The 12,377-nt window shown below is 42.6% G+C and overlaps 1 protein-coding gene across 1 annotated transcript in view; it reads right to left on the bottom strand.

The window, feature by feature from the left end:
- Positions 1-12,377, bottom strand: part of LOC106589783 (KH domain-containing, RNA-binding, signal transduction-associated protein 2) — a 115,370-nt gene that overhangs the window by 19,738 nt on the left and 83,255 nt on the right. Inside the window, exons 4-6 of the mRNA XM_014180115.3 lie at positions 10,323-10,469; positions 4,018-4,148; positions 1,997-2,195 (exon numbers count right to left, since the gene is read on the bottom strand). Coding sequence (XP_014035590.2) covers positions 1,997-2,195; positions 4,018-4,148; positions 10,323-10,469 — 477 coding nt within the window. The remainder of the gene's footprint in view (positions 1-1,996; positions 2,196-4,017; positions 4,149-10,322; positions 10,470-12,377) is intronic.

Below are 12,377 nucleotides of genomic sequence, written 5' to 3'. Positions count from 1 at the left end.
TGGACACCACTTCCTCTCTTTCACTGACCTAGAGGAACAGATGGACACCACTTCCCTCTCTTTCACTGACCTAGAGGAACAGAGTAACAGATGGACATCACTTCCCTCTCTTTCACTGACCTAGAGGAACAGAGTAACAGATGGACATCACTTCCCTCTCTTTCACTGACCTAGAGGAACAGATGGACACCACTTCCTCTCTTTCACTGACCTAGAGGAACAGATGGACACCACTTCCCTCTCTTTCACTGACCTAGAGGAACAGATGGACACCACTTCCTCTCTTTCACTGACCTAGAGGAACAGATGGACACCACTTCCCTCTCTTTCACTGACCTAGAGGAACAGAGTAACAGATGGACATCACTTCCCTCTCTTTCACTGACCTAGAGGAACAGAGTAACAGATGGACACCACTTCCTCTCTTTCACTGACCTAGAGGAACAGAGTAACAGATGGACACCACTTCCCTCTCTTTCACTGACCTAGAGGAACAGAGTAACAGATGGACACCACTTCCTCTCTTTCACTGACCTAGAGGAACAGAGTAACAGATGGACACCACTTCCTCTCTTTCACTGACCTAGAGGAACAGAGTAACAGATGGAGAGGAGAGGAGCAATAAATATGATACAATTGTAGTCAGGAACATAATCTCTATCTCCTCTCACACGGTCTCTCTCTTCCTTTCTCTATTTCTTTTTCTCAAACATACTGTACACATACTCTCTTTCTAATAAGGGGTTTCGATAATAAATTGTGTGATACAGTTACACGCCTCCCATTCCAAACACACACTCTCTCTATCCACTAATCAACTATTGTGTTTTTGCCTGATAGACTAACTACAGAGTTCGCCAATGTTAGCTGATTAGTTACGAAACTGGGATCGTTTCTGAATAAATTGCATCGGTAGAAACAGGACAAAACAAGCAACTTGTTAGCTGGCTATTTAAACAAATATCCAACTCATATGAGCTCCACTGTGCAGGCATCTACTACCCTAACACGACAGCTAAGCTGTCAACTAATAGGAAAATGAGGTAATGTATAGCCTATGAATATCTGCAGTTAGCGAACATGAAAAACCATAAACTCAGTCGAGCAGTGAATTTCAAGCACAGATTCAAGCACAAAGACAAGGGAGGTTTTCCAATTGTTTGCAAAGAAGGGCACTTATGAAATTGAAAATCCCTATGAGCATGGTGAAGTTATTAATTACACTTTGGATGGTGTATCAACACACCCAGTCACTACAAAGATACATGGGTCCTTCCTAACTCAGTTGCCGGAGATGAAGGAAACGGCACAGGGATTTCACCATAAGGCCAATGGGGATTCTAAAACAGTCACAGAGTTTAATGGCTGTGATAGGAGATAACTGAGGATTGATCAACAACATTGTATTACTCCACAATACTAACATAAATGATTGAGTGAAAAGAAGGAAGCTTGTACAGAATAAAAATATTCCAAAACATGCGTTCTGTTTGCAAAAAGGCACTACAGGCCAAATCACAAGGCCAAATCTACACTGGAGTTGCTTACCAAGAAGACTGAATGTTCCTGAGTGGCCGAGTTACAGTTTTGATGTAAATCTTCTTGAAAATCTATGGCAAGACCTGAAAATGGTTGTCTAGCAATGGTCAGAACTTGAAGAATTTTGAAAAGAATAACAGGCAACGCTGCACAATCCAGGTGTGGAAAGCTCTTAGAGACTTACCCAGAAAGGCACACAGCTGTAGTCATTGCCAAAGGTGATTTGAATATGTATTGACACAGGGGGTTGAATACTTATCTAATAAAGGTATAGTAGTGTTTTATTTTTCATGAATATTTGTTTGTTGTTGTTGTCAATTTTAAATTAAATCCATTTTAATTTCACTTTGTAAATGAACAACATGTGGAAAAAGTCAAGGGCTATAAATACTTTCTGAAGGCACTGTACTTACTTAACATAAAACATTACAAGTGGGGCAAAGTGAGTCAGACTTACGTAGTCGTCGTATGATTCGTGTGTGATGGGTAACAGTGGGGGTCTGTATCCGGGGTTCCCTGGTGCTCCCCTGGCCCTGGGAGCGGGTACTCCTCTCGTTAATGTGGCTTGTGGCAGGACACTCCGCTTACCCACTGTTCCCCTGGGTACAGCTGCCCCCCTGACTGGTGGAGGGGGTGGGGCCGCACCTCCCCGTGCCCTGTTTGAAAAACAGAACATAGATGGGATCACAGCATGATATAACTTAGTCTGGCCATCTCGAACATTGATATTATCCCTGTGAGTTAAGGACATTTATATCGTAGCATACGCTGAGTACTGTATGTTGAACAGCATAGATGAAAACACATCACTATGGTATTGATCGCATCTCAAAAATATTCGTTATCCAATGTGGAAATGAAATGCTGCTTTCTTGATTTCAAACAACTATGTGCAAAAGTGGAATGGTAGCTGATTTCAACACTTGTTTCTAATGTGGGCAGATATTATACCGACTGCCTCAGCTGGTGGTGGTCACAAGCTTAAGTGTTGTAAAGTGGAAGAGAAGCATAACATTTTCTGCTTGGATAGATACAGTCATAATGATGTTTGAAGCAGAACAGTCATCATATCACTTTTCTTCCAGACAAGCCATTCATTCGGACACTGCACTGTTATTCCAATGATCTGGGGAACCGGTTCTACCTGTATTTGTAGAGAATCCTCATGTCCATCTGTCTCACATACCGAAGCAGCCCTGGCAGCAGGTTGGCATTTATTGGGATGACTCATGTACTGGAGGCAGCTCTGCAGTGTAGTCAATAGCTGGCACAGCCACAAAGTTATAAAATCTTATTTTAAACCTAACCCTAACCTCAACCCTAATATTAGCCACACTGGTAGCCCTAATGCCTAACCCCAACTTTAAATTAAGACCAGAAAGCAAATTTTTGTTTTGATAAAATTGTTTACGATTTAGCCAATCTTGACTTTGTAGCTGGCCCATCTGGCGGAAATTGGTCAGTTCTGCCTCCAGAATGCCAACCTGTGTCCTGGTAGAGAAATGACCCTCTGACTCCCTGTGCTTATCCCAGCAAGGGAGGCTATATTGTTTAGGGTTCACTAACAGCTATTTGACTGTGCACACAACTCGCAAATGGGCCCTGATGTGTCTGAACTGAAATGAGGGTGTTGGGAGACGGATGCTGAGGTGCTTTCTTCTTTACTGCCTAGAAGGGCCAGAGGAGCACCACAGGGAGTTCAGGGTGGACTTAAGGTCATAAAGCTGTCTACATCTGGAGAATATCCAGACGTTTTAACACTAGCAAGACGGAGGAGGAAGAAGATACAGTCTTCTGGCACTGCAGATCCTTCACTAAAGCTAGCAGTCCTTTATGATCGGAAAATACAAAGACTCCAAGGAGAATCACAGGCACATTACCGGTGCATATTTCTCATGGAGATTTACAGTAATGGCTTATCGAGGAGGCATAAGGAGTGAATCAGGGGAGGGACATGGTGGTGATTCTAAATGGGCAGAATCAGAATCATATGAGAAGAGGGGCTGTGTTTAAGCTTCATTACCAGCTGAGGTAGAATAGTGCAAGTCATCACCGTACACTCAAAATCCTTGAGCGACTGTCACACTGAAGACATGGTCGGGGTAGATGTATAAAATATGAATTATGAGGTACGTCATATCTGAAATATGAAATATTACATTAATTATGAAAACGTTACATCATGAATAATTAACTATATGTGCTTGAAACAAATGACGAACCATTCATCAAACGGGGTATGAGTATTAAACACAATGAAGCCAAGATCACATTTGGATTATGATCGCAGTTAAAGTTCACACGGATACAAAACAAAACCACACAAATGCACACCCCCCCCCCCCCCCCCCCCACACACACACACACACACACACACACAATCAATGACCATTAATGAGTTGGGATGGAGACCAACAAACCAGCGGGTCATAATCAACATGGTTCATCCTGGCAAATGGTAGAAATCTAAATATGTACCGTGTGTCTGTGGTGGAAGCCAGTCGTAAGCCCCGCCCACGTACAGTCCTCCCTCTGCTGGTGTCTTCTGATCCTCCGTTCAAGTAGGAGAGCTCCCTCAGCTGCTCCTGTCTGATCTCATCATTGTAGTCCTGTGGGAACAGAATACAACAGGCCTCACATTAAATAAAAGAGGACATTTGTCTTAGGACCGCAACAGATGCTCGCAACTGCGGCAAAGCTCTCCTAAATAAAAAATTATCCTGATATGCACAGGAAATGCATGATTTAGTTTAACACTGAATATTAATTTAGAGGATGTTCGAGTCAGAGTAGTGTAGAGGAACAAGTCTCAGTATGCTGACAGTTAGAACATAGACGAGGGGAGATGCAAGGACATAATAAAAAAATATCTATATTATAATAAAAAAAATTTTGCAGCATTCATAGTCAGTCTCAAAAGATAACACCAGACTGTCCTCCAAAACACATCATAGAGAAAAATGGAGTGGAAATTTAGTAACACTTTCAATGAGGCATAAACATATAGCTAATGCCTTATAAGTTAATGTATCTACCCCATTAGTCATCCAAGGTCCATGGCCTTGGTTAGCTACATCATGTCTGGCTTCTGTTCTTCCTCCCTCAAGTGGGCCACTGATCTATATATCATTATTATTATTGTTGTTATTATTATATAAAAGGGCTGGATGGGTAAAAACAACTTTATTAGGCACTCAGCATCTGGGTTTCAGAACTCTGTGGGGTGGTGGTATGGAAAGCCCTGTGGTGGTGGTGGTATGGAAAGGAGCTCTGTGGTGGTGGTGGTATGGAAATGAGCCCTGTGGTGGTGGTGGTATGGAAATGAGCCCTGTGGTGGTGGTGGTATGGAAATGAGCCCTGTGGTGGTGGTGGTATGGAAAGGAGCCCTGTGGTGGTGGTGGTATGGAAATGAGCCCTGTGGTGGTGGTGGTATGGAAAGGAGCCCTGTGGTGGTGGTGGTATGGAAAGGAGCCCTGTGGTGGTGGTATGGAAAGGAGCACTATGGTGGTGGTATGGTATTCTATATAGTAGGTGGGTGTACAACAGTGCACACAGCAGAGAGACTACACAGAATGTAGATAACTTGTTTTTCGGTCACTTATGGATACTGAAAAGGAAACGCTAACATCGTCCCACAGACCATGTTTGCGATGTCAATGAGATTCACTCATTCATGCCTTTCCTTTTAAACAGTGATACATTTCATGTAAAATGTCCGCATTACCTGATTGACAGTGACTTGTGTACAAACAGACGTAATCAAAATGGCGGTATTCTAGCGAGTGAATGAAGTAAATTCTAAGTATTGTTCCTAAATGCTTTGCTCTGCAAAACAGCAAGCAATGTCTTGAATAGCTTCAAGTGAAATAATTGTATTGCATTTGCACCAGTTTGCCCATAGCCATCACCTGATGGGGTTAAATTGGTTCAGAAAATAAATGTATTTGGCGATGAATAGATGTAATGGCTAGCCTGATGGGATCACTATAGAGGCTGTTGGGTGGTCAGGCTAATTAGCCTCTGAATGAAAACTGGTGGCAAAATGCTTTCAACTGAACCAGGAGGCAACAACTTGGAGAAAACACTGTGATTAAGCTCCAGTTGGAAGCCTATTTCCAGAGAAGATAATGAAACACTGTGATTAAGCTCCAGTTGGAAGCCTATTTCCAGAGAAGATAATGAAACACTGTGATTAAGCTCCAGTTGGAAGCCTATTTCCAGAGAAGATAATGAAACACTGTGATTAAGCTCCAGTTGGAAGCCTATTTCCAGAGAAGATAATGAAACACTGTGATTAAGCTCCAGTTGGAAGCCTATTTCCAGAGAAGATAATGAAACACTGTGATTAAGCTCCAGTTGGAAGCCTATTTCCAGAGAAGATAATGAAACACTGTGATTAAGCTCCAGTTGGAAGCCTATTTCCAGAGAAGATAATGAAACACTGTGATTAAGCTCCAGTTGGAAGCCTATTTCCAGAGAAGATAATGAAACACTGTGATTAAGCTCCAGTTGGAAGCCTATTTCCAGAGAAGATAATGAAACACTGTGATTAAGCTCCAGTTGGAAGCCTATTTCCAGAGAAGATAATGAAACACTGTGATTAAGCTCCAGTTGGAAGCCTATTTCCAGAGAAGATAATGAAACACACTGGCAGAAAAAAGAGGCCCAATTCCCCACTATAATAAGACAACCAAAATACCTGATAAACAATATCATTTAAAAACATTCAGAAGATTTTTCATCCATTGTTTCACTTTTAGATAATAGTGGAGGTAATATTCTAGTATAAACGAAGGGGATTCAGACATTGCAGTGAAATACAGTATTTCAGTATTCTTACATTGGGGGTTGGTGGGTAGTGGTGTACAGCACCCTGTCATTGTGGTCTGCGTTAACCAGCGAGAGCGTCTCTACTACCAGTCGCCTCCCTAACAACTCTTCTGTGGTCCATACTGTTGATGACTGAGACAATACAGATACACCTGCTATACTGAACAAAAATATAAACGTAACATGTAAAGTGTTGGTCCAATGTTTCATGAGCTGAAATAAAAGATCCCAGAAATGTTCCATACACACATAAAGCAGATTTTTAATTTTGTGCACAAATGTGTTTACATCCCTGTTTGTGAGCATTTCTCCTTTGCCAAGATAATCCATCCACCTGACAGGTGTGGCATATCAAGAAGCTGATTGAACAGCGTGATCTTTACACAGGTGCACCTTGTGTTGGGGACAATTAAAGGACACTAAAATGTGCAGTTTTGTCACAACACAATGCCACAGATGTCTGAAGTTTTGAGGGAGCGTGCAATTGGCATGCTGACTGCAGGAATGTCCACCAGAGCTGTTGCCAGAGAATTGAATGTCCATTTATCTACCTTAAGCCTCCTCCAACGTCGTTTAGATAATTTGGCAGTACGTCCAGGACCTCCACACTGGCTTATTCACCTGTGGGATCGTCTGAGACCAGCCACCCGGAGAGCTGATTGAACTGAGGAGTATTTCCATCTGTAATAAAGCCTGTTTGTGGGAAGAAAAAAAACGAATTCTGATTGGCTGGGCCAGGCTCCCCAGTGGGTGGGCTTATGCCCTCCCAAGCCCACCCATGGCTGCGCCCCTAGATTAGGGCCTAATGCAGTTATTTGAATTGACTGATTTCCTTATATGTACTGTAACTCAGTAAAATTGAAATGGTTGCGTTTATATTTTTGTTCAGTATATTTTAATGCTACACATTGTGCTGCATGAATCACTACTCTCCTGGTACTAGGGGGCAGTGTGTGAATCACTACTCTCCTGGTACTAGGGGGCAGTGTGTGAATCACTACTCTCCTGGTACTAGGGGGCAGTGTGTGAATCACTACTCTCCTGGTACTAGGGGGCAGTATGTGAATCACTACTCTCCTGGTACTAGCGGGCAGTGTGTGAATCACTACTCTCCTGGTACTAGGGGGTAGTATGTGAATCACTACTGTCCTGGTACTAGGGAGCAGTGTGTGAATCACTACTCTCCTGGTACTAGGGGGCAGTGTGTGAATCACTACTCTCCTGGTACTAGGGGGCAGTATGTGAATCACTACTCTCCTGGTACTAGGGGGCAGTATGTGAATCACTACTCTCCTGGTACTAGGGGGCAGTATGTGAATCACTACTCTCCTGGTACTAGGGGGCAGTATGTGAATCACTACTCTCCTGGTAATAGGGGACAGTATGTGGTCCAAGTCCCATGTCCTAACACACAGTGAATGGTCTTTTCACAGATGTCGCATGTCCCTATTGGGGAAAACCCTCCGGACCAGACGACACATTCTCTGACTACTATGACATTTTGTTTGCTTGCAAGGCAAGTTTTGGAAGAAGTCCATTGATTTTAACCTGACAGATGAATACAGAGAATAACAGGATGGGTGGGCATGCCAAGGAAAATGCCAATCGTTGGATTGGCTACTTTGGTCCTCCTCCATACATCATTTGAACAAGAAAATCCTCCTCTTCCAACCAGGTTGCATTTAGGTGAGTTAATCATCAGGCTCTGGAACCTTGCATGACTGCAAGTCTCTATGTAGGAGATAAAAGACTGGGGAAAAACAAATCCCCCAAAATATATTTTCATTCTAACCTAGCCAAAGCTGTAACACTTCAGGGGCAATGTTACCTCTATTTTCTTTTCGTCACTGAGCAAATTTCAGGTCTGCTGAGAGCAAACTTGAACATTGTGAAACTTCTGTGCAACTTCCGGTGCGCGTTTACTGTTAACACTGAGGCTGTACCCGCTTTAAGTTAGTTTTAACAGTGGTTAATTAGGCCCTGTGGCTATTTGATCATAATGTAGGCCAACCAGAGTGGCCTACCATCAAAAACAATGGAGAAAATGCATCCCATAACATGGAACATGGAAATAGCGGTTCTATCGTTCAGCCAACAATAGCAGCCAATGTGTGGTGTTCAATGTAAGACTTCTGAAAAAGACATGCAGGGCTTGACATTAACCTGTTTATCCAGGTGACTGAAAATGTTGTTGTGTTGTTTGATACAAGAAACAACTTTACAAAATAAAATGTATAATTATTCCCTTACCATTATTACAGAGAATCAGTCAAATTATGCTACCCTCTGCCTATTGGATACTTAGCTTATCAAGCCTGTCTCAAAATACAACACTGTCCCTTTAAGACAAAAAAAGGATTTCACCTGAGCCGCTTTTCAAAGATGTATAGAAATGCACGTTTTGACGGCCTCCCGAGTGGGGCAGCGGTCTAAGGCACTGTGTGGCGTCACTACAGGGTTCAATTCCAGGCTGTGTCGCAACCGGCCGTGACCGTGATTCCCAGAGGGCGGTGCACAATTGGCCCAGCGTTGTCCAGGTTAGGGGAGGGTTTGACCTCCCCTAGACCTGGGGGGCTTTACTTGGCTCATCGTGCTCTATTGACTCCTTGTGGCAGGCCGGGTGCCCGCAGGCTGACTGCGGTTGTCAGTTGAACAGTGTTTCCTACATGCAGCTTGCTTCCGGATTAAGCGGCCGGGTGTTAAGGTGCTCGGCTTTGGCGGGTCATGTTTCAGAGCATGACTCGACCTTCGCCTCTCCTGAGCCCGTTGGGGAGTTGCAGCAATGAGACAAGATTGTAATTGGATCGCAATTGGATATCAGTTCAAAGTGAATGGCACAGATCCAGGCCACATATAGGACTACTGCAACTCTGATTGATTATGACGTATGGGCCTGAGTCGTACCTGTCACCGCAATAGAATCCTACTCTGATGCGTTTTGCCTATAGCAAAATCTGTGCATGGTTTTGCATACTAAGTCTTGCATAGTTCGTTTTGTTTTTCGGTATGTTGCACTGAAAGTGGCTAATATTGCGTTGATTTGATCACAAATCCCACTGTAAAGGGAACCATTGATAGTATTAACTAATGGGGAAAACTCTAGAAAGTTGAATGAAGTTCAATCTCGCGCTTCTCTGACCGAGCTGATATTAATTCTGCATTGCAGCTTAGAGGGAACATTGTTCAGGGGTAGACAAGTGTCCTTCTACTTGCAATTCTAGTCGGGTGGCCATTATGAACAGAATGGAGATTTGAAATATAGTCTTGACTGGGCTGGGGGGGTACTTTGACCTGATCAGTGCAGCTGCCGAAGCTGAAACATATCCAGCTAAGCATATACTCTGTGATGTAAAACCTACGGCAGGAAGGGGGAGGCACAAGGAATGCCATGAGGAGACTCATCCAGCCTCTCTACCTGAGGGACTGGCAGACGCTTTATTCATATTTACAGCTCAGCCTCAGCATGCCTATACAGTATGCACATTAATTACAGCTAACTGCTGTAGGCTCAAAGTCGGCAGAGCCTTGCAAGTTGCTCTATACCACACTTGTTGTTAATTGTGGAATACATTAACTCACTCATTAGTTAGATGGAGTGGGGGGGGGGGGGGGGGGGGGGGTACAGAGCAAAGCAAAAGCTTTATTTACATTGTAATATAGAAAATGTAATATAGCAACCATCCAGAATATATTGCAAGTTATGTGAAAAAAGTACTACATTGTCATTCTTGAGAGATTTCAGTTGGGGTTGTAACAAAATGTGTCAGTGTCGACCTTCCAACATTCAATCAGTCTGTCTGGAGCTGTTTTAATCACTTGCTTAACCTTGTAGCAACTTTCAATTACATCTGAAAGTGCAAATAAGACCCGGTAGAGGAATCCACGAGAGCAGAGGTGCACCGACCCATCTCAATGTACAATTAGAGTAAATGAAATGGTTTAAACGAACTTACTGGAACTAGGAATTTCTTAATCTCCTCCAAGGCATAGCTCATGCGGGAATAGGCCTCTCCAGGAGGAGCGAAGGCTTCAATTAAAACGTGGAGATCGTTACTCAAATGGGCATACTTGGCCTCTCCACTTTTCCTCAACTCTTCTTCCTGAGGAGAAAAAGAGAAGGAAAAATCAGGTCAAGTATTATTGTAGGGCCTGAAAGGAGAAAGTGAAAGTGATATCAGACAGTACAGTTGGTATGATGGATATATCAAGTGAAGCATGAAGGGTTAACAAGAATCATTTGTAGCCCACAGCTGCCTATTAATAAATTAAATCTCATCAGCATGTCTTGACTTCTTCCCTCAAGCATTGGGGAAGTTGGGAGTGAGACGTCCCAGTTGCATGCCAGCCAGCCTGTCAGGCTGTAACCACCCACTGGGATTTACACCATGAAGCTGTGGCTGAATCATATTGAAGGTTTTGGTTTACATTATAAACAAGATACTACAAACTTGAATGATGTGTTAATGGTCCATGTACTTTTGACCAATTGTTTTCTGAGTTAAAACAGAGCAATCGGCAACTTGGAAACAGACAGTTTTAAAAATAAATAATGAGAAATTGCTTATTTTATGTTCTCGTTTTCTGGATATAAACAAAGCAACAAAAAATGATTTCATATTTAGATTTTCACAAGTGGGTGGGGTTAAATGTGGAATGCAGTGGAGGCTGCTGAGGGGAGGATGGCTCATAATAATGGCTGGAATGGAGTCCATGGAAACCACGTTTGATTTGTTTGATGCCATTCATTTCCTCCATTCCAGCCATTATTATGAGCTGTCCTCCCCTCAGCAGCCTCCACTGGTGAAATGCTTGTCATTGGCCAAATGCATAGGCAACACTTCCTATGCCTTCAAAATAGGAGTTCACCCTAACCTCATTCTATGTATCTACTATCTATTAGGCAATCTATTAATAGCTATTAATTAGTCTCTTAATTACAAGATCATGATATTTCTCCATTTATATTTAAGATAAGAGCACAACAATGACAATGTTTATCAAGTTATTAATGAACTTCTGTTACTGTAAATGGTTAGATAACTGATATATCCTAGCTCCCTTGTTAACCATAGTCTACGATGCTCATATTAACAATGTCATTTCAGAAAGTCGGCGTACTGTAGCTCTGCTGGGGTTGCTATTCTATCAGTTGAGGGCATGGGCTCAGAATAGGAGGTGAATGGAGGAGTCAGATAATTACATCATTCAACAGAGTGACAATGAAGAGGCAAAAGCAGGCTGAGAGATTCAGATTAAGAGCAAAAGGCTTGAGGCTACAGAGAGATGATGTACACAGGCCAGGCCAGGCCACCACACATACATCTGCAGTGCACTCCTCTTCCTGTACCCTTCTCCTGCCTGCCACGTACCTGCTCACGTACCTGCTCACACACCTAAAATGTAGGGAAGATCTAGGTCTGTATTCACCAAGTGTTTCAGAGTAGCATTGCTGGTCTAGGATTACTGACCAGGTTCCCCTTGTTCATGTAATCAGCAGATGCTGACGCTTTTTCAGCACTTAGGACCGGACTCTGATTGAGCCATCATTCTAGGAAAAGGCCCATTAATGCAATTATTGTGGAGATTATTTCACTTTATATTGAATTGTTGTGTCCAAACTCTCTTTATTTTGATAGTTTATTCACTATTAGTCAGCACCTCCACACAAAATATTTTTTCTGGGTGTGCACCAGCTCATATTATTTATTCCAAAATGTGTATAACATTTTATTATAGGGAATATAATGAAACTATATATGACACTGTATATCATGTAGACCTAAAACTAATCAGTATTGACAATCAGAGATGTGCTTTCATGGATATAAACAACGGTCCAGGGGGTACTCAACACTTCAGAAAAAGGACTATTTAATAAATTGAATCGTATGTAGCAGCATCTTTAATTCCACTAGATGGCAGTAATGAGCAGAAATTAACCCTGGAGTCTATTTGAACCCTGTTGGTATTTAAAGCTTTCAAATGGCAGAGATGATAATTAGGAGTGA

Source organism: Salmo salar, chromosome 28, assembly GCF_965601325.2.
Source record: "Salmo salar chromosome 28, fSalSal1, whole genome shotgun sequence".
In the NCBI taxonomy this organism is placed as follows: domain Eukaryota; kingdom Metazoa; phylum Chordata; class Actinopteri; order Salmoniformes; family Salmonidae; genus Salmo; species Salmo salar.
The sequence above is the reverse complement of the archived record's forward strand: the minus strand, read 5'-3'. Positions and strand labels throughout refer to the sequence as shown.